General features: G+C 37.0%; 1 protein-coding gene across 1 annotated transcript in view; it reads left to right on the top strand.

The window, feature by feature from the left end:
• Nucleotides 1-22,316, top strand: part of LOC107188098 — a 59,280-nt gene that overhangs the window by 16,487 nt on the left and 20,477 nt on the right. Inside the window, exon 2 of the mRNA XM_015576345.1 lies at nucleotides 20,597-20,917. Coding sequence (XP_015431831.1) covers nucleotides 20,605-20,917 — 313 coding nt within the window. The 5' untranslated portion in view covers nucleotides 20,597-20,604. The remainder of the gene's footprint in view (nucleotides 1-20,596; nucleotides 20,918-22,316) is intronic.

Here is a 22,316-nt window from a genome sequence, read left to right as displayed (position 1 = left end):
AAAAAAGTCGCGAAAAGCGACCATTACTATTTTCTTCGTGATTCCGACCAATTGCAACTTTTTCAACATTTTGTTAACACATCATTTGTTTACACTAATCCTTCTAACTTCACAAAGAAACTGAAGTCACTTGGTCCAATTTTGAAAGAGTTGTTTTCTTTTAAAGGGTGTTCGAATACTTTTTGGACAGATTTATCATGCTTTCAAAATGATGGCCTTCCATAGCGTAAACGTAACCTGAAATTTTCAATAACTTTTGCCAATATATCGATTGTAATGGAGTCGAACGTGTTGGAAATGGTCTCCTTCCATTCGTACACTTAAAGAAATTCAGGCTGGCTAGAAAAGCATTGGAATCGTGATATACGTATAAAGTCGAAGCATAAACATCTCTGAACGAAAAATATATCGCCTTGTGCCGTTAAAGGCGAAGAAAGCGAGAATAGAAATTCTTTGCTCACCGTATTTAGCGCGTACATGTATCGCCGAAGAAATACGCGCCTCGATTCCGCGATACTTCCTCGTGTGGATAAAGGAAAACGGACCCAATCGATTAAGCTTAATTGTCCGCTGTATCTCGTCCCAACGGACTTCTCTGGCGGTGGTAACGTATTACAACGAAATTTCCGCGACATTACGCTCGAAACAAATATCATTCACGTTCCTGAACCATTCTTATCGACCCTGCCTGATAGAAAGTCCGATCGGTTCCGCACAAGCTCGGCTAGAAATTTACGTAAATTCGAGGGTGAAAACTGATTATGCGAGAATGATATTTAAACAGCGTCTAATAAAGTCGTTGTTTTTCAGATGTGGTTGTGTAACGTGCAATTACAGATACGTAACCGATTTTTGATGTTTGAGAACTTTAACCCTCAGCCAGATTATGGTAGGAGTCGAAACAGGTTTAAACTGAGAAATATTTAATGCATGTTAATTTAATTTCATTATTTTTTTCTAATTACTTATTGTTCTTGTTATTTTTCATTTCTCTATTATCTCATCGATTCACTCTCTTTTGGTCAAATAAAATTGATTTTTAATATATAGGTCTCTCAAAAAAAATAAAAAGGTATATTTATCATTTACATGTGGTGTCCACTATTATGACGAGCACTCATTCTTTGAAAAAATCTACGTAATTATATGGTGAATAACAATCGTGTACAAATTATAAATGTGATCTAACATCTGTAGAATATTCGTACATACAGTAAATCGTGGACTATCTATAATCAATTACTTCTGTTGATACGAATTATTTTAGTGTGAAACTCGTGAATCATGGATTAAGATACTTGGAGGCTTCAAGTACTGTAATATTCAATTATCTATATCTAGTTAGAAAGATTAAAGTCAGTAAATTAAAATATGCATAACGTATTCATCAATTTATTAGGTAAAGTAGTGGAACGAAAAATTCGAGTGAAAATTTAAGCGAAACCTACTCATATAATGTATGTACTTTGATCAGATCTGTAATTTTCTCTTGTAAAGGAGACTGGTTAGAATCAGATGATTACACGTTTGCGCACACGGACGCAGGAGCAAGATGGGGTATTCGGTGACGTCCTACTTAACATCCTCCCGGAATAAAGGACTGAAGTTCCGTGATAAAATCTCGTTAGATTTCTCTTCACTTTAGAAATCTCGCGTTTAGGTCAACTACGTCGCGCAGCATCGGTATGCCTTTCAGTATCATTACTATTATACAGTAATTTTCGAGGCAAGTGAAATTTTGGCGCATTCAAGACAGACACTTGTTAAGTGCAGCAAATCAGAGTTCACGTGAATGTAATGAGACATCCGCGACGGTAGATTTCTCTCCTGTTCAGGAACTTTGTTCTTAAATCACCCACGATTTATCTGTGGGATCCGTATCTCTTCCATTGTTATTCATATTTTTCATGTTATTAAATCATCGCTACATAATTTTTTTACTTTTATCATAAATGTTATTGTATTGGTCGAACAGTTGTATAGCGTTTACGAGGAATAAAGTTAAAAACGTAAAGTCAGATTAATTATGTGTATTCCATTGGTAGATTTCATTCGATCGTAATTTTATCGGGTGCTTAAGTATTAATCGGAGAAGGGAAGGATTAAGTCCTTAATCGTCGTTGTTATAAGAATAAAAGGTTACCTTGAACCTATAACAATTAGGGATAAGAAATTTTCCGAAACCTGTTGATTACTTCATTAGGAAGAAACAATACATCCATAATGCTTCAATGTTGGACTATAGTCTAATTGCCAAATGCATACAGTAAGTAAATAAAAATTTTTCTATCGAACGTATCAGTTCGCCCAGAAATAAGACACCTGTATTAATTTTCTATAAAAGTTTTCACATTTTTGGGTTATAATTATATTGCGGATATTTATGAAAATACAGGTATTAGTATCTAATTTAGAAAAAAGTGGAGTCCAACAGAAATTTAATTATTCTATTAAGGCTTCTATCAGATTGCAAATAAGATAAAAATCTCTTAAATCTATATCAAATATACTACGTTCCAAACAGTCTTAAATATTATAAATGTATAAATTCCGAAATCTAAATTCCGAATCATCCGTCCATATCGAAGACCTCCACGCATTTCTTACCTATCGGTCTGGATTAGGTTTAGCAAAACCAGTATATGTATAGCGACCTAACGTTAATTCTCTATTATTCTCGTCGTTAGACTATAGACTAGTTTCCATATAACAATAAGCGAATATAAATATTCCTATTAAAGGTACCAATTTCCTAGCAATAACACACCTGTATTAATTTTCGGTAAAAGTTATCTCATTCTGTTCGAAACATTCGTAAACTCTATTAAATATTAATAAGAATAATCCACAGTCTCCTCCCTACTAATTTCTAAATACAATAATTAAATAGAATTTTATTTATTTAAGGTACCAGTTTGCCAGTAGTAAGGTCTCTGTATTGATTTTCGATCAAAGTTATCGTCTCATTGTGTTACAAGCATCCGTAAACGTTGTGAATGTGCAAAATCCACAAGCCTACTCATCACTGTCCATATCGGAGACCTCGACGGGTTTCTTACGTGTCGAGAGAGGGCCGGCACGTGCGTTACGTGAAACCGTGCAATATTCCCCCGGTTCGCATAAAAGTGCATACGTGCGAAGCGTGATGCAGTTCCTGCATGGGACTGCAAGGACTTTCTCCAGCCCGGGGCGTAGTACGCGTTCACGTAGGTATATCGTAAGTGTGCTTACTCGGCCGTGAGCCGGCGTGCTCTTTTCGCTCGAGTCTGAAAGTTAAATGCATTTTAATCGTTCACGCTAATATCCGACCGTGGTTCACTATCGATACGCCGTAATTAGTTAGAAACTCGGGGCTGCCCCACGGTTCGATGTGACTCGATCTAGGATGATCTAGCCTATGATCAATGGGACGGAAATCAGCAATGGGTTCAGTTGATGACGTCCCATATTTTAAGTAAATTTTCGTTTTAACAATTATTCAGCCATTTGTGTGTTTAGTAACGAATTCAGGTAATTTATTGTTTCTTATTATAATAGGATGAGATTCATCAGAGACAATTTTTATTTGAATTTACATGATTGCTAAGAGGGAAATTTTTATTTCAGTTTCTAATTGATAGGAAGTTTTCATTATCCTAATATACTGCCCTTCTTAGCTCAATTGTCCTAATTAATATTATATTTTGGAACAACCAAGAAAAAGAAAGTTTACAGTTTTCTTTGTGTCGTCCTTGTTTTTCATCATAGGATATTTTAATATAGGAAACCGTTTAAATTATAATTTTTTATTTTTTTCACACAACTTAAACATAGATACGTGAGGTATAAACAATTGAAATATAACACTTCTCATGGTTATTATTATTGCTAGAAACTGTTAATGATTCCCAAAAAGCAAGGCGATTTGCTCACATGGTTAGCATCAATTTCGTAATTAAACATTCTTCTGCTGTTTATTAACGTAGGTCTATTTAGCTTGGTCGATGTTACATAAAGCAATAGGAACTAGTAAAATCATCTGAAAAGCAGTTAGGACCAATAAATTAGACTGTTTCTAGAGCCCTAAAAAGCATGCGACACATTCTAACTTTTATTAGAACGTGAAACACATATCGGAGCTTCAAACATTTCGAAGAATCTTGAAAAACAGTAATTTCTTAGACAGGACATTTTACCCAAGGACGGAAGTATACTTTCTTTTAATCCATTTTCAAGTAGCTCGATAAATCTATATTTTTGGAAATTTTCGAAAGTCTTGATGGATGTCACTTACTTTTATATACGAAAGAAATCGCGAATCGCCGCGAGGTCGAACGTTAATCAATGGATTGAGAAGTTGACTTTCTTCCTCAAAGGTATTACCGAAAGAAGAAATCGTCTCCTAGCGGTGATTAGCGGACAATTCCCGAACATTTTACGAGCGTCGTATTTTATAGCGAAGAAATCATGAAAATAAAACACTCAAGCTGGTTTAATAGAAAGTACTAAAGGAACTCTATCATCGACGTGAATATTTTACTTGAATGAAACCTGTACACAAAACAAATGCCCAATTAACTTAATTCTAATTAACCAAAATACCATATCCTTCTCTCAACGATACTACAATCGTAAAATTTTGTCATAAAATCTCTGAATATCTCGGAATTCTCAGCATACAGGAAGGAATAAACCTTACAATTTTAATTTTTTATGTGACAACACGTCCAGGCTTTCATCATTTTCGATCGTTAGTTCTTATTCTGTCTCGATGTTCCAATGAATATTCAACAAAACCGGCTGATTCGGCTTGTCTCCTCATCATTGCTAACTCCGCGTTTCTTAAGATCAGTGATCTCTAAAATTCCAAAGGTAGATGCTCTGGAAAACCCTAAAACTGGATACAGATTGGTTGCAGTCCCTATGCCACATTCAAATGGCATTATTAAACCTTTATAGCCCAGAATATAAAAATCGAAAAATACAAACGCAATTTTTCTTTAATCTATTTTTGTCATACAGACAAAAAAACAAGTGCCTATCGCTTCAGCTAATACTGAATATTAACGTTCGATTGATCTGCCGTGCATGGTCTGAAAAAGTGTGTAAATAGAAGGAATCAGTGAGAATGTATGAGTGTTCCAAAATGTATAAGCAGTTTCTAATGCCAGGTAGACAAAATATAACTGTAACTGGAGATAATAAAAAAGAAGTTTCCTTGTTAGTTTCAAAGAAAGACCAGGGGGTAGTGTGAGAATAGACTACGGAAACGTGGTTTCAGAATGAAATACGACAAAATTTTGCTAAAAATTCGCTGTACCTATTTGTCCACTAAACTATAAAATATCCACTATAAAAAAGACAAATAATATTCTAATTGAAAGTAAAACGTATCAATACCTAGGAAATAATGAATTTGTAGTGTACGTGCCTGAAAACCAGGTTCCTTATCATTTACATTCTGATATTCTGGTGGTCAACAACGTATTTATGCCATGAAACTTCTCGTTTTCTGTCGTCAATGCGTTAAGTGACTAGATGCGATTGATCCATGTTCTTGGTAGTACTTCCACGGGTGAAACGCACCCGAAACGACCAATAAGAAACGTCGATCAACGCGAAACCAAATGGTAGCGTTCGTTACTGCTTTGTCGTCCCGCGCGACAGGTGTCTGAGCAGCAATGACTGGAACAGCTGAAATGGCTCCGCCATTCCGGTGACTTTTACGATTACATACCAGACGTATTAAACGCACGAACAGTATTCGCGCGCCATTTTGACCATCTTGGGCCAGTTTTCCGCGCGATCGTTAGCACCTATTCAAGCTGTCGCAGAGTCTGTCGAGTGACGAAGATTTGGGGACACGAATAAAATTTCAGATTTTTCTGTTTCATTTATAAATATTTCAACAGATTGAACCAATTCGAGTGTATTTTTATGCAAATAATCCATAGAGTTATAGTGTTACACCATATTATTGTATTATATTAATAACATTGCATTATTTACAATAGATTATATGTTTAAAATTTGTTCGATATACTTGTTTGATTTGTTTCCCCGTCTAATTGTGTGAAATTGAAAGACCGTAATTCATTGTTATAAAGCACGTTTGATGTGCTTTTGACATTGACGGATGTGCAAAATATGACAACAGGAAAATTTTCAATGTAGTTTAATGTTTTTATAAATTCTATTGTCAATCTAATCAGACCATTGACAGGGGAAATAATCTTCTGTTTAATCTAAGTTTTTATAAACTAATCTACTTATTGAAGGAAAGTATCATTTACATTCTGATATTCTAGCCTGAATGTTATACTAGAATAACAAGTATATATCGTTGAAGATATATCTTCTTTCCCCTTCCAATCTAACCGTCCCTGTCAACGGTGAGTTAATTATTACGTGCTTTCTCCCGAACGTAATTACAATTTCTAAGTCCTTCGCGCGGAATTAAAGATGTATTCTCGAGATAAATAGCCTTTCGTTTTCAGACCTGTTCTTAACAATAAAAGCAATTTAAACTTCTTCCTTTTTCACTATTTCTTAGTTGTATACCAAGGAGGAAATGTTTTACCGAGAAATTAGATATTTCGTGCGATATACACGAAATGCTTGAAATTTCAAGTTTTTTTTATTTATCTATTAGCGGGAAACATGTTCAAGACCATTCTTTTCATTTCACGAAACACCGTTAAAAATGAGATATTTATTTAACTTAATTTAACACTCCCTAAGTGATTGTAACTAAGATAGTAGCAATAAATGAAGGTTTATTATCATAGAATGTCTATGATATAATAATGTATTTATGTATTTCATTCATTTCAACAAGTGTTTCTCTAGTCTACCTAACGATAAAATATCTTCAGAGATCTCAAGACAGTGACAAGTACACGAGTACAAATATTAATTTCCTAAAATAATTTTAAAATTTGTTCGTTTAATTTTTCTTCCCGTCCCCGTTGAGCCCCCACGGAAGCCAACGTGCTAAAGAATATCGAAAAAAATACTGAAAATATTACGTTTCCTCTAACGGAGTAGTATATAACTTCTGGCAGGTTAAACTCCTCCAGGAAACGAATTTTCCTCGAGACTCCCCTAACAGCTGTCTCAATTATAGTCAGTCTACGTTATAATTGAAAGAGTCACGAACAGGGACATGAAAATGTTCGCCGTCGCAGCTGAAGTCTCGATCGCTTAAAAGCTTACCGTCGCTCGCAATTATAATTAATAATAACCGTTATGATGAAAACGTGTCGCGCGGACCTGTCCACCGTGCTGAAGATTTTGTACGTTGATTTTCACGTTGATCCCGCGTCGAACTCGCCAACCGTTGATGAAACGATCTAATTGTAAGTTACTTTACAATATATGAAGGGTAAGGAGGGTAAAAAGCAAATAACGTCACTAAACAGCTTGAGAAAATGAATTTTTAATACTTTATTCTACCATTGCCTTTAATCGGTACAACAAATTCTTAATGTTATCTGATATGTGGATATTTCTGTTAGGTCGTAACACACGAAATCTCCGTTGTTCTTTTCAGTTCATAAAGAACCTACTTCTGGAGTTTCTTCAGTTTGCCAGATTCTTTTCAAATTTCTTGATACTGCCATCGCATTATCATTAGACTGCGGATGTTTCGAAAAAAACTCGATTTTTGTGGGATAGTTTGCAAGACCAGAGTTCAATAGAAATTTGATGGCATCTTGAAGACTTCCATAGGATTCAACAGAAAATGAAAACCTCGGTAAACTCTATTGAAAGTTTAACTGTAACTGAGTTTTAGACAATCGTGTATGCGATAAATGCATAAAATCCATAGTGTAATTATCATGCATCTCATTTGATTTTCGTAAAGAAATATAAGATCTTTTCCCAAACCCTTAGTATATTGAAGTTATTTCGTCATAAAATAATTACAAAACATGATTTTGAATTAAAAAAATTTTTTTCTGCCTAAAAAAAAAACGAAACAGAAGAAAAATGATGCATGCCATCTGTTTGTGAACAGAACTAGTTGAACATTTTGAGCACCTAGTAGCAAACGAACACCCTTATATAACATTTCTATATTCAGTTAACACTAGGTTTACGGGACGCGTCATTTTGACGCATTTCGAATGCTTTCTAACCTCGAAATTCTCTATGTGGTATACCTATCTCTATAGCTATGCATTAATTTCAGAGATCATAAATTGTGTATTGTATAAAATAAGTTGTTTTTTAAAGAAAATCTGCGGGTTCGTTGATGCGTGCCGTGAAGATACCTACACGATAAGTGCCCGTAAACCTAGTGTTAAGAATGTGATAGGTTTTTCTTATCACTCTGCTTCAAAAAATTAACTAACACATGAGTAACTCGCCTTTACTGATTCTTTTTCAAACAAAATACTTTCATCGTGGGGCATTAGTGGGCGCAGGAAGTCATCCAACATGAGCAAACGATGAAAATGAAACTCTATTGCGAATCAAATTAAGGATTGTTACTGACGAGGAAAAACCTCCAGTTGTAAAGGTCCTTCCAACGAGATTTAGCAGAAGCCTCGATCGCCTAAAAGCCTACCATTGCGTCGTACGCAGTTATAGTCAACGCCTGGTGTTCTGTTACGTCGAAAAGGTGTCGCGGACCTGTCCCCTCTGATCCAGTGCGTTGATTTCACGGTTGCTGCCGGTCCCCGTGATGCAGGCATGGCCGCGACATACACGTTCAAGGGGACCCGTCACACGTCGTCGAACCATCGGGCACCGTTTCATTGTAAGAAAACACGTCTTCGACAGGTGGTTCCCGCGCAGAATTAACGTGTCGTCGAGATTATCTTTTATACGCGTTAATTGGCGGGCCAAGGGGCCCTACCTACCTGTACCTATTTACAAATTAGGCAACAATTACATATCAGCTCACAAAAATAATCCTTTAGTTGAAAAAATCATTTGTATGTTAAAACGTTTAATCGTTCATCGTCCACAAAATTTAGAAAATCAAGGTATTCGTATGGTTAACATTATTAAACATTAAAATTGTCCTACCTCCAGATGATAATTTTTCGAAATCACGTTGAAAGTTATAGAATTCCGATTACGCAAAAGCGATGTGGCAATCGGATGAATTACCGGTCTCGACAAAACGATACGTGATAGAGCAAAGATCCTGCAAAACAGCGAAAACTATACGTCAACTGTAAAATAGTCGAAGAAATCGGCAAAAGTGGCGTGCAAATTACACGTGAAATCAAACGTACAGTGTTCCTCTCGTCGGTCGATAATCTCGTGTCGAACGCGCCAATCATTCGAGGCAATCATATAGAGAATGAAACGATCTCGTGAGTTACGACGGGATCGCTTCTACAATTGCAGGTCTCTGCGGTAGGTGCTATTGGCGTGCAAAGGAATAATAGAGGATCGTAGGAAATGTCTCTGGGAAATTACGCAAACGATGAAACGAGACTGCAGATTACGAATAAAATTACGGACTGTTACTGACAGGGAAAAGTATTCCAGGTGTATGGTTGACTTATCAACGAGATTCTACGGAATGATCGGACTTGAAATACTGTAACCATGGAACATAACATAATCTATATTTTGTGTATTTCATACAGACTGTACAAATGTGAATGGTACATTAAACATTGTACTCTTATACTGAACTCTCAAACTTGAATATTGACAATAGAATTTCAAACTTGAATATTGATAATAGAATTTTAAATTTGAATATTACCCACAGATCCGCTAGTCTTTCGCTAGAATATTCTCTTAACCCTCAGACACCACACAAGTGTGAATTGGCACTAGCGAAACATTATTTCATCGGTTCGTGTTAAAATTTACGATTTCTTTATTACAAATTTTCATAGTTAAATAATTGATTCTCATTTCTGCAATTATTATCATTGAATTTCTCAGAAAATTTTACCCTAAAAAATATATCATCGAGTTCAATTTGATCTTATTTTCTTCTTAATCATAAAAAATTGAAAATCCCAATTCGCATTAGTGTGGTGTTTATGTATACTGGAGATGGGTTATGATTCCTGACGTTTAATCGTTTTATATGTCCGCTTCTTTCACAATGTATCGTCTTTATACTTTTCCCCATCTGCTACGCATTTTGGATACTCTTCATCGTCAAACAATACACAACGGTTTCTAACATATGGTCTACAATATACGCGTCGGTTCTTATTCGCGGAACAATACGGCCATAAAACCGTACCAAGTCAGTCACAAATTCGGCGTCGTCAAAAAAAATCTCGACCACGTGCTTAATTACCTTCTCAAGTACACTTCACCTCGAACGACATTTCCACCACCATGCCAACTTGGAAAATTCAAGAATACTTTCCCTCTCCTTCAGGGTTCAACCAATCGTAATTTCTAATTTTGTAAATGCCTTCAACAGACTTTTACCAATCAGATAGAAATTCGAATTCTCAAGGTGTTTCAGTCTACCTCAAAAATCAGTCTATTACCAGAATCGATTCGTGTCGCATCAAGTAACCATCAAACCGTAGTCTAGTTTTCGAGTTCACACCGCTTCGAATTCCTCACCAGTTGCAACAGCATTAAATTCAATGCTCGACGCGTGTTTGATTATTAATTTTCGCGTGTGCAGAACAATTAATTTTGGCGTATGCACAACAGTTAAATTTCACACGTGCAGAACAGTTAATTTTCACGTGTGCGCAACAATTAATTTTCGCGTGTGCGCGGAAGTGAGACACGATCGCGTGGACGGAAAAAACCTCGTGAAAGAAATATTGAAATTCGAGTCAAGAACCCACATCGGGTTTCGATGCATGCGCCGTTGCCTCGCGAAATCGTCGGGACGAGCAGCAGACCAACGAAACGGGGATCGAAAACCGACAGCTCTGTTAGTGGTACGTACACACAACGAGCTGCGTGTTCATAATTGAAAAACAGCAAAAATGAAAATTGAAAGTGCGCCAGGCCATTACGGTAACCGGGGCGAACGCCAGTGAGGTTTTCTCTTTACACTTGGCAGAAGTTCAGCACCGTGATCACGTAAAAACACAATCTACATTGTGATCGATAATACATCGCTTAATGACACGACACGTGCGATCAGATAATCCACTTTCGGATGCCGGGAACAACGTTTTAATAATGGTAATTGGAAATATTCTATAAATTTCAAACACATTTTTCGTAATTATGCTTATCTACGATCTTTGGTTGTATTTGTTTTTTGTACACGATCCGTTGAAGCTAGGAAATTTCGATGCGAAGAAAGTGTAATCGTAGGGAATTTAAAAGAGAAGGTTAGAATGTATTCGGTGAAATTGACATTGATCTTATTGAGCGTTTTGGTGGTCAGGAGTTTTTATAGATATTTATCTTAATTAATAGAACGAAACAGGGAAATTCAGAACAAGATACATTGAGAGAAAATAATGTTTTATATAGAACAATATAATGATGTTTCATTTTTTATGATTTATTCGATCTTAAATTCATTCCTGAAACTTATGACCATTCATATTCTTCATTAAATACGTAATATACAATATTATTTTGTTTACAATATCCGAATACTTCAAACGAGTGGACACGTCAACGGTATACATATGTTTTTGAAAAGTATAGGCAGTTCAGATTACGGAAATCAGTACTCTCACTTGGAAAACTATGCCTGTAATAAATTATCTGGTTTAAATAATCGATATTTCTTTCTATGATTAAATACAGCGACAACGTAATTCAATTCTGTAAGTACTTCACATCCAAACTTACCCAAGTTAATTTTTGAGTTGTGTACACCGTCTTTTTAATAGAAATAAAACATAAAATTCATTTCACAAATGATGGTAAACTACGATTTGGTAGTCATAAAAATAGTCGATGTTTCCAGTAGAAATGTACGATCAGTGATGTTTTTCTGCTATAAAATAAAAATACTGAACAATAGTTTTATCTGGCTCTGAGGCAAAAAATAGTTAGTGGTCAAAAGTCTCTACACTGTTGCAGCACTGACAAGTTACTCTTTTAGCATAAATATGATATAAGTATAATATGAGATTCTAAAAACAATAATAAAACATTCAGTTTCTATTCCAATTGATATTATTTACAATTCATGCGAAGTGTCGAAAATTGTCCTAATACCATTCTTGTCAAAGAAATTCTCAAGAACACCTATAACTATAATATATCAATATATCTGAATTTTTTTTCTGACAAAATCTTTAGATTTCACTCGTTTATACTTACAGTGGTTAAACAATGGGCGTAGAAAACAGAATAATTAACGAACGTCGCCAAAAGAATGGGTCGTTTCACGGGACGCGTCCGTTGATCACCAATGTGATTCCCTTTCATTTCGTTAGAGGTGGTCTCTTCCTGACCGGCGATTTCGTTGATAAAATCAGGCCACTTTCACTGCAAAACGGTTAATTTACGAGCAAAATCGGAGCGCGGGCAACGTTCTCCTCCTCGAAAAGGAGGAGAACGGCGAGGAGGGCGTCGAGAAGGGCGAGAAGGAGGCGAAGCGTGTTCGCTTTCTTCTCGCTCATCGGGCTAATTGAGCGGATCGAAAGATGAACGTTACGAACATATATACCAGCGACAGAGGACGCTCCTCCTCCCTTGGTAAAGTGGCTCGAAAGGGAGCAAATGTCGGACAGTGTGAAACGGAAACGAGCGAAGAAAAGAACGGAAGACGAGAAGTGTCCACGATACGTGGGTGGATGGTGTAAACGGTGCGTTCGCACCGAGAAAGATATTTAGTACTGTATCTTTTCTCATTTTCGTTACAAACTTGAATTTGTGGTTAATTTTTGGTTAAAATAAGTATGTGTAGATACGGAAATATCAGTATGTAATCATCCATAGAATGGGAATCCACTTTATGCTGGAACTCCATCGATAGAAATTAAATTAAAACTCTTGATAGAAATAGAAATTCAAACGTTTCATAGAAATTTAGTCAGTTTATCTATCGAACCTCATTCACTGTTGTTTTCAATCTCTTTATTATGGGAAGTTGGTATTATTTTATTTTTCTCAGAATAGTATATCCGGATGGCATAAATGCTCAGATGAATTATTTCTGAAGTTTCTCTTTCACTGCAAAATAACCACTGTTAAATATTAATAGGATTCTTTCGTGTGAAGCTTCATTTGTGGGAAAATTTGAATCGATAGATTTGCTAGACCACAGACGAGATATAAGATTCTTATAAGATTCTTACGTCTCGTCTGTGGCCTGTGGTTAGACCTACTATGTCTCTCTACTACTGACTGTTTCTACATAAATATTGATTTTTCGATAGTACAATAATGAGTAAACTGCAGATGTTTATGCAAACTTACAATTCTGGATACTAACATAGAAAAAACCAAACTACACAGAAATTTCTTTTCTGTACTATGGGTTTTAATATGTTAATAATAATGTACAGATAATATTAAATTTTACTAGAATCTCTAATTACCTACGTTCGTAAATCAGGGGACCCTATAAATGCATAAACATTCGCAGTCTAATAATGAGTTAACCAATCTACTTCAGCTTTGACATAATATAAAATACAAAAACATTTCCTCGATAGTGTACGTATCGAACTCGATCCCATCCCTAGTGCATAGAGCTCCAGGTTCCAGCTACCGGGGCAGAGCGCGTCACCCGAACAACCGGAGGACCTTGACGAGGAAAAATAAATAATAGCGAGGCGGCCTTCGTTGGCCGGCTGAACGGCTGGCCGCGAGTGAGAGAGAGAGAGAGAGAGAGAGAGAGAGAGAGAGAGAGAGAGAAAGAGAAGTTAATTGCTCTCCACGTGGCCGCGGCTACCGCGGCCGTTCGAAAATAATATCCGCGCGATCATCGGCGTAATGGCACTGTTACATGGGACGGTTTCGCCGGGCCCGACCTCGCCGCAGACGCGCGTCGCCGCGTTCTTGACCACCGTTTCTCGCTCGTTTTCGCCACGGTTGTCGCGGAGGTGTTGCTATTAATATCGGCACGTCTATAAAATTCTATACGGTGATCTGTGAAAACTGGACTGTGCCGCGCGTTGACTCCCAACTCTTCTGCGACAAAAAGCCTTTATGAAACACGTGAGTCCGTGTGTATATTTGGAAGATTGTAGAATGGTTCTGTAACGTTTTTTCACGTGAAATGCCGCAATTGGGACGAGGGTTCTATTTACTAGCTGATTGGAAACTAGGGGAGGGAAGAAGTAACGATTTCACCGTGAGGTATGGTTCATTGTCGTTTCTTTTTGCATGGGTGGAAGTATTCATCTGTGAAGTGTAATCGTTCTGATGTGAATGTATTGTTCGTGTCATTTGGAAATATAGTTCAGGATATTTGGAACGATTTCTAAGCAGGCAAGAGGCAATTTGGGAGGTTCAGATGCTAAAGTGAGTAACTCCAGTTTTTTTGAATTTTTTCAAATTTTTGTGCCGAAGCACTTGATTGGTGTTTAACTTTGTATATTTGAAATTCATTTCTTGGTAGTTTTTGGGAACTTAATCATTTTGGAAAAGGGAAGATTCATTCAATACTTTGACTGTGACGTGAACTAAATATGGGTGATACGTATATTGCAAAGAGTCTGGATTATTTAAATACCGTTATAAAATTTTTGTATAAAATTAATATCGCAGGATAGTTTAAAGCAAGACCAAGAGTCTCTATTAACTAAACGCATATACTTCTTTTCGATAATTTATGATTTAAAAAACGAAATAAAATGTGTCTGGCTGCGTACGGCCTTTTCAGTCAGGCAGTTAACTTGTCGAAGTCACTTTTCCATGTCGCACCCCTCTCGTACGAGAAAAGTGTGACAAGTCAAAAATTGTTAGTTTTCATTTTATTGCGTGAAATGTCTTCTAATACGTAGATCCATTGTAGTCCAATACTTGAGGCGAAGTGAGATTAATGTCCCTCTGTTCAATATGATATATGAAATGCTATAAAATATTCTTCATAAGTTTCTTCTAGCTTTTCCTGAAAGATTACGTATTTTGGGGCTTTGAAATGCTTTATGGAATATTTAATTATCGAATATCTAATTTTCATCTTACTGTATTCGTGCGCATAGAAAAAAAAAATTGAAGGTGTAAGTAAATCTTACAGGTAAAAATTAGCCTATTCCTTAACGATACGTCTTCGAGTTTATGGCAGGTTTTTAGGAGTTTTTCTTCTTTTTACATTCGAATAAAAATATCGTGCATGATTTCAAGTTGTAACGAAAGAATTAAAGTTGTTTCTGTAACGAAGAAGTAGCTTGAAAACATCTAAAGACGTGATAATAGTTGGATCACGATAGCCGTAGGTATGCGGTGAGTGACCGAGGATTTCTTCTTCCCGCGTGTTTCATTTTTCTCGACAACAGGTTGCAATTTGTGGTGAATGCAACCGATTCGTTTTTTACTTGAAAACGGAAGAGTTTTTGCCGGCGAAGCGCTTTTAATATTGAAACGCGGTGAAATTCCAACTGTTCAGTGGTTTCTCAGTGGCTTTAGAAAAAACGACTTACTCACTTTTTCCGATAGATTCTTAGATCTTAGTCTTTTGTCGCTCTTTTAATACCATTTTCACATTGTATTAATCTTACTTGAGAAATTTCGTCATATAATATCTTCTAAACATTCACAATGATTGGTCTTAATCTATATACAGAAAACAAATTTAGGTATTTTCTTATTTCATTGATTACATTCTAAACGAATGAAATAAATTAAAATACAAATATACTATGATTTTATAAAAATATTAACCCTCTGTTGGCAAACATATCTTTTCACACTCCATGGGCAAACTAAGTCGTTTATGTCCAAGCCAAATATTTTTTACTGTTTTAGGTTTTCGAAAAATCTAAAAAATTCCAGGAAAGTTTATCAAAGTCTCTACTACATTATACAATCGGATACAAATGTACATATACAAATTCGGAGAAACATCTGGGGAAAAGGGATTTTACTTGGGTATCGTCAACGACTCAGATTGCCTATAGAGGGTTGAAAGCATATTTGTTAATTTCTATTGTATTTTTTATTCCTAACATAACAGTAATATTCGATCATAATGCATATATCGAGAAAAAACCTCCATTTTACTTAATTTTATTTTTTCATTTATGTTAAATTATATCCGTACTAAATCAGTTATCGATTTTTAAATGATATACTTCCACTTACAGCAATTTTAAAAAATTAAATGTCTCCTTTTTCTAACGATTCAAAAAAAAAACAATTGAATCATTTAATCTTAAGTCACGTCTACATCAACGTATTTATTTTTATATTCATTTCACCGTTAAGAAGTTTCTGTTTTCTAAGATTTAATTGATAATATTCAAGAGTTTCCTGAAAATTCTTAACGGAACGCGTCTGTATTGTTCGAATAAAGGGCACGTGAACCGTGACCACGGTGCTCGCGGAACTCCGCTCACTTCTACCCCCTTTAATTATCACGTTTACGATAGTCTAATTAGAGTGGCGTGCAACGACGGAACATTAATATTTCTACGATCGCCGGTTGCGTGGCTCTCTGTGTCGGTCCCGCGTTCGGGTCGTTGCATTCGACACGACCTTCGAAGTTCATTGAATAGGTTCTTGCTCTTGGACTTTATGACGAAGCTTGTACGGGTGCACACGCAACGAGAGGCGAAACGACTGGTGCGGAACAAGCAAATGATCCAGGAAAAAAAAGTCCCCACGCCTACGCGGCGTCGTCCCGTTAAATGGTCTTACGGCAATCGGCCGGTGTCACTTTTTACGCTGATTAAGTTGAAAGATATTGAGGCGACATAACTTCATAACTGAATTAACTTCACGACTGAATTTCGAGGAAATAAAGTTAAAGAAATAAACTTTTATACAATAAATATGTACCTGTATACTTGTATTTGTTCTTTGGAAATGTAAAAAACTGGTTAAAAATTTTTGTCAGCTTGTAGTACTTAACAAACTGAGCCAGAAATGCTTGTATGAATAGAGAATTTCATAGGAACCATTTCGCGAGTAAAGAATGGTTGTTCGATCCATTAGCAAAAGCGAAATTCGACGACAGAGAGGTGACAAGTGTATGCTAAAATCAACATTACAATATAAAATATAGTAATGTCTCCATGAGTGCGACATACTCTGGTACACCTCGGAGCATTCATGGGAAGGTGGACAGGTTTTCAGTCTCTCATAAATTTGTTCTTCTACCCGAAGCCGAGCCTCTGCGTAGAGTCTATTTACTCTGTTTTGATTGTTCCCAAAGGGAGATTCCCTTACTTATGGGAATAACGCCGTTGCCTGTGTCGCATTCATCGAAGAATCACTGTACCTTCGTTTGGAATTTTCAAAATTTAAAAATTATTAAACAATTACGTCATTCTGCCTGGTTTTTGGTTCTTCAGGGTCAAAGCACCCCTTAAAATGTTAATGCGAGTTTCCCTGTTTTTCTGCATATCTTGAAAACTATAGTAAATATAAAAAAAGTACGATAACGAAAATTTAATAGACTTTCATGCTCTACAAAAGTGTGTATTAATATTATTAAAAATTTATTTCATTACTTTCAAACAAAATTCTATAACTTTTGACGCTCTATAAAATTATACAATAATATTGTTAAAAGTTCGGTGTTCAAATAACTAAATAAATAAATTGAAAAATTGTAGCATTTTTATTGCACAGTTCTGTGGATCATACAATGCCATTAAGTTTTCATTGCAAAACTGATTTGTAGCTACTACAATTTTCAATATATACATACAGGAAAATAGGAAAACGTTAATCTTTGCGGGGTGTTTTTCACCCTAACGAACCAAAAATTATCAAACAGGATAAATTGCCTGATACTTTTATGAAGGCTCCCCTACAAACCTATAAACACTCGAAATTCTCGGGTTCCCATCAGAAAACAATTCACGTTGCCATTCAAATGATCAATATCCATTATTTGAGGTATCACTACGAAAACCGGTCACGATTGGACCACATTATCGGATCGGAAAAAAAAAACAGTCCCCAACCGCCAAGAAGAGAGGTCGAAAGAAACGCGAGTTCGAGCCCACGGTTTATTATATTCCAAGAACAGGAACACAATTAGCCCTCAGGAACCTCCTCGACAGAACCCTAAATACAGGTCCGATTTTTGTCCCATTCCGATTCGAGCTAACGGTCACGTATGTGCTTCGATTGCGGGTCAAATTCTTTCGGTTCGGAATGCGCGCGCGCGCACACCAAGGGGGAAGAAACGGTGATCGCGCGATTGCGCCTTGAAATTTAGCTCTGCCTCTAAAAACCATCCTCTCGGCCAAGAAAAACGCGAAACCGAAGATGCTGCCCCCTCCCCCTTCCTCCGTATTCGTTACAACGTAGCAGAGAGTCCGGTGCGCAGCGGTTCGATCCGCAAGTTTCCAAGTACGATTTACCGTTCAATCCTACGGTTCACGTAGCCGATACCTCGTCGGTTTTTGCGGATCCAAAGGGTGGGGACAGGGAGCAGCAGCAATGAACTCGACATAAATCACCGACCGAGCGGGGAGAGAGCCCCTGGACGATGAAATTCATCCGAAAGAACAATAACGCGTCTGTCGCGGTTCCCCCAATGCGTGGTTCGTCGAATATTTTCGATGCGGAATATTCCGGAAAAAGCTGGAATCGGAGAATTCCGGGTAATATCTTGGAATTATATAGCTGGGCTAGAGTACAGGGTGGTCGTAAATATAATTGACAGCTGTTGCAAGTATCAGAGCTTCTAATTTCACGAATTAGCAAGGAATTTTTAACCAATTTTTTTTTATTAATTAATAACAGAAATCGATAAGTGTTCTACCAAGCATGTTGAAAATGGCCATGTTTAGATTTATTTATACAAGCGTCAGGATAGTTTTTGAAATTTTGACACAGAGATGTCTTATTTCGCCAACTTATAGATTTCATCTAGACAGACGTGGAAGTGTATCTGAATTTTGACGGAAATTAGGCACACGCGTCACATTTCACCATCTGACCGTAGATATAATTAGCGTACGTTCTATGATAAATTAATTCTGACTAGTAGGGTACAGATTAGCGTTGAGTGCTATTCGAATGAATTTTTATTACTCTCGTGTTAGGCAAATGTTATTTCGAATAATGAAAAGAAGATAATTATATAAATTCGATTTCAAATTAATACGACCGATGCAAAGGTTTAATTTATTAGAACATATTTGAATTTTGTAAGAAAAAAGCATTACTAATTGTTGGAGCACGGTAAAGTACTTCGTGGTTACCACAATATGTATATTGTATTGCACAGGGAAGTGCCGTTTACAACTTGAAGTACCACACTTTCGGGACTATAAACTCAACTATATTTATTCACTATTATACAATTATTTACAGGAAGGGCATGAGTGCTTTTGCAAGCCTAATCGCTTGGTTTCTATGCTGAAAGGCTTGAATGCTCTCAAACATACACCTGAGGTGGACCTAATTGTCCACTTAGAGCTCAAAGCTGACCGTTGGAACACTTCTACAATAAATTGTACTCTTATAAGATGAGCGTTTTGACCGACGTCTCTAAACTGTAATTCTCTCTGATGAACTATGTTTTAACTCTAACTGTGACTGACTCGGCTCTACACTGAACCGTTTTTTAATTGAATGTGAAGACACTGGCCCATCCTCCTGGCCATTTCGCCCTAAGCACGCCGTTCCTGGCCAAAGAAGCGACACAGTGTCCTGCGTTGTGCCTAAAGCTGAATTAAAACTTCACACTTTGGATGTGCAACGTGGATGATTCATCTACACTAACAAGTGTAAAGATTGTTTTTATCTGACTTTCATCAAACGTGAACATCTGAAGAGACCAGTGAACAAAGTAGAGTCAGTCTCTACTTTTGATGAATTCAATGAATTCGTGGATGAATTCTCCGCAATGCACATTCAAAGTGTAGAAGTGTAAATTCGTCTTAACCCTCAGAAACTACACCCCACCATGCGTAAACATCCCACTAGAATTTTTTATGATTAAGAACTTGAAGGGAATAAAAACAAATTGAACTCGATAACATATTCTTCAGTGTAAAATTTACTGAGAAATTCATTGGTAATAATTGTTAAAGTGAAAAATAATTTTTTATCGTAATGGAAGGAAACCGTTATATTAACCAGGTAGGATGTTACAGACGAAACAATGTTTCGCTGATGTAAAATCGCGCTAGTATGGTATCTGAGTATTAACAATGGCAAAATTTCCCAGGCCAATTCCAGAATCTGCTTAACCCTTTGCACTCCAAGACTCTTTTACTATAAACGACTCTAGTCTAAACCTCAAAGTATCTTCGTTCTGTCACTTCTAAAACGTATAAGATCCTTGATAATAATTTACAAAATATACAAAATTTAAATTAATTAGTTTGTATTGTAATAAACACAACTTTCTGCGCAATAAACAAAGTATTTTTGCTTGCGTTGACCCAGCGGAGTGCAAGGGGTTAAATATCACAGTTTGACCTAAAAAATCCCTTAGCTGTCTCTGAAAAGGTCTCTGCGTTAGAGTCGTCTGTAACCTAAATTCACGCATGAACCATATCTCTGCCATAAATTTGCCTCTTGCTCCAACGCTAATAATTCCTGGCAATTTCTTTGATTCCAGCCAGAACGATGTTCAAGCGGCTATCGAAGTCGAGGCGTCACAGCGCCGACGACGTTGCCCTTTCGTTGTCCAGCCCTACGACGCTGGACGAACCGCCTGGGGCGTCCACGTCACGGGACAGCTGCCAGGGTGTCAGCCCAGCCGCCCTGCTCAGGGTTTCGAGGACCAAGTACACCAGGAGAAGCTGCGGTGACGCGAGCGCGATGCAGGCGTTGCTCGCCGCGAAGCAGGATCCGGAGCAGGACGTCGCCGAGGCTGACTACCAAATGGTCACCGCGGTGCCTGCCTTCATCGTCGAACACGAGCCCGAGAAACAGCGAGGTAATTTGCGATGGAATGGCTGTCCGTGCCAATTAACCGGCCGGTGATCGATTAATTCGCGAACGGGAACCTCTATCCGAACAAGATTGACTCTGTCTTCGAGCTGAAACGTCGAAGTACTCGATTACTGGGGAACGAAGACTGTTGTATATCGTTCATTTAACTACAGGGTGTTAAAAAAAAAATAGTCTGAGATTTTTAGGGGATTATAGTACTCACTGAGTGGAGTAAGAAGTGTTTAATCGATATAGGTCCTGAAATAAATACAGTAAATCATCGATGAGTGTTCGAAGATTCCTCGGCACTGAGTGTTCAGACATCATTCTCACCAGTAGCTTGACTGGTTCCTCGGGGAATACCCCATTGGTGGGGGATAATGTTTGAACACTCGGTGTCGAGAAGTCTTCGAACACTCATCGATGATTTACTGCACTTTCGATGTAATGCACTTACGAGCATTCGATGTCGTGAGTCCGTTTATGAGATAGTGAATGTACATAGAAGAATTGATTTAAGCCAGATTCACACTAGCGATCACGGTACGGTTAGATCGTGTCAAATTCGCCAAAAGTCTTTATTGCTCACACGTAATTCAATGAGAGAAATATAGGCTAAATTCAGATTGATCGTGATCTGACCGTGCTTTTGACCGCTAGTGTGAATCTGGTCTTAGAAGTATATTGGTTCAAGGCATAACGAGATACGGAAGGAATATCTGAAAATGTACGTTGATCTATGATCGATATCCATTTTGGAAGACATATTGAACGTCCGTAACAAATATGCAAATGCACTTCTATATTTTTCATCGAAAGGACTGATGTTAGGATCTCTATTGATTACACATTTTTTACATTTTTTGAACACTTTTTTGCAAAACAAAATACGTTTCTGTCCATTTTTCGTTTTGCACCGTAAGAATGGAAATGTAAAAGCCCGTGGACATTCTAGCTAGAGAAACCACGTGTGCACAAAGAGATCCATTCGAACCCGGTTCCAAAGGGCAATCTCATTAAAAGCTTTAAAAACTAAGAATGAGAGGAATCCGGAGCCACGTCACCATCAATTAATTTCCTGGAAACTGTTCCTTCGTCGCCATTTCAGAACCGTGTCGTCAGAATAGCGTTTTGATTCGCAGGCGAGAGGTACACTTTAATCGGTTTTACATCGTCGCGTTCGCGTGATCGTTAATATTCACAAATTGCTTTTTAGCACTAAAACGTCAAAGATAAGTAAATATTGATAGAATGTTCTACAGATTCCACACGTTGCGACATATATTTTAAATCATTATAATTTAATTATTAGACTGCGAATGTTTATGCAAATTTACAATTTTTTACACTAATATAGAAAAAACAAAATTGCACAATAATTTCTTTTCTATAGTATCGGATAT

This window comes from Dufourea novaeangliae, unplaced genomic scaffold, assembly GCF_001272555.1.
Source record: "Dufourea novaeangliae isolate 0120121106 unplaced genomic scaffold, ASM127255v1 scaffold115, whole genome shotgun sequence".
NCBI classification, from domain to species: Eukaryota; Metazoa; Arthropoda; class Insecta; order Hymenoptera; family Halictidae; genus Dufourea; species Dufourea novaeangliae.
Note: the sequence above shows the minus strand (reverse complement) of the source record. Positions and strands in the feature narration are given on the sequence as shown.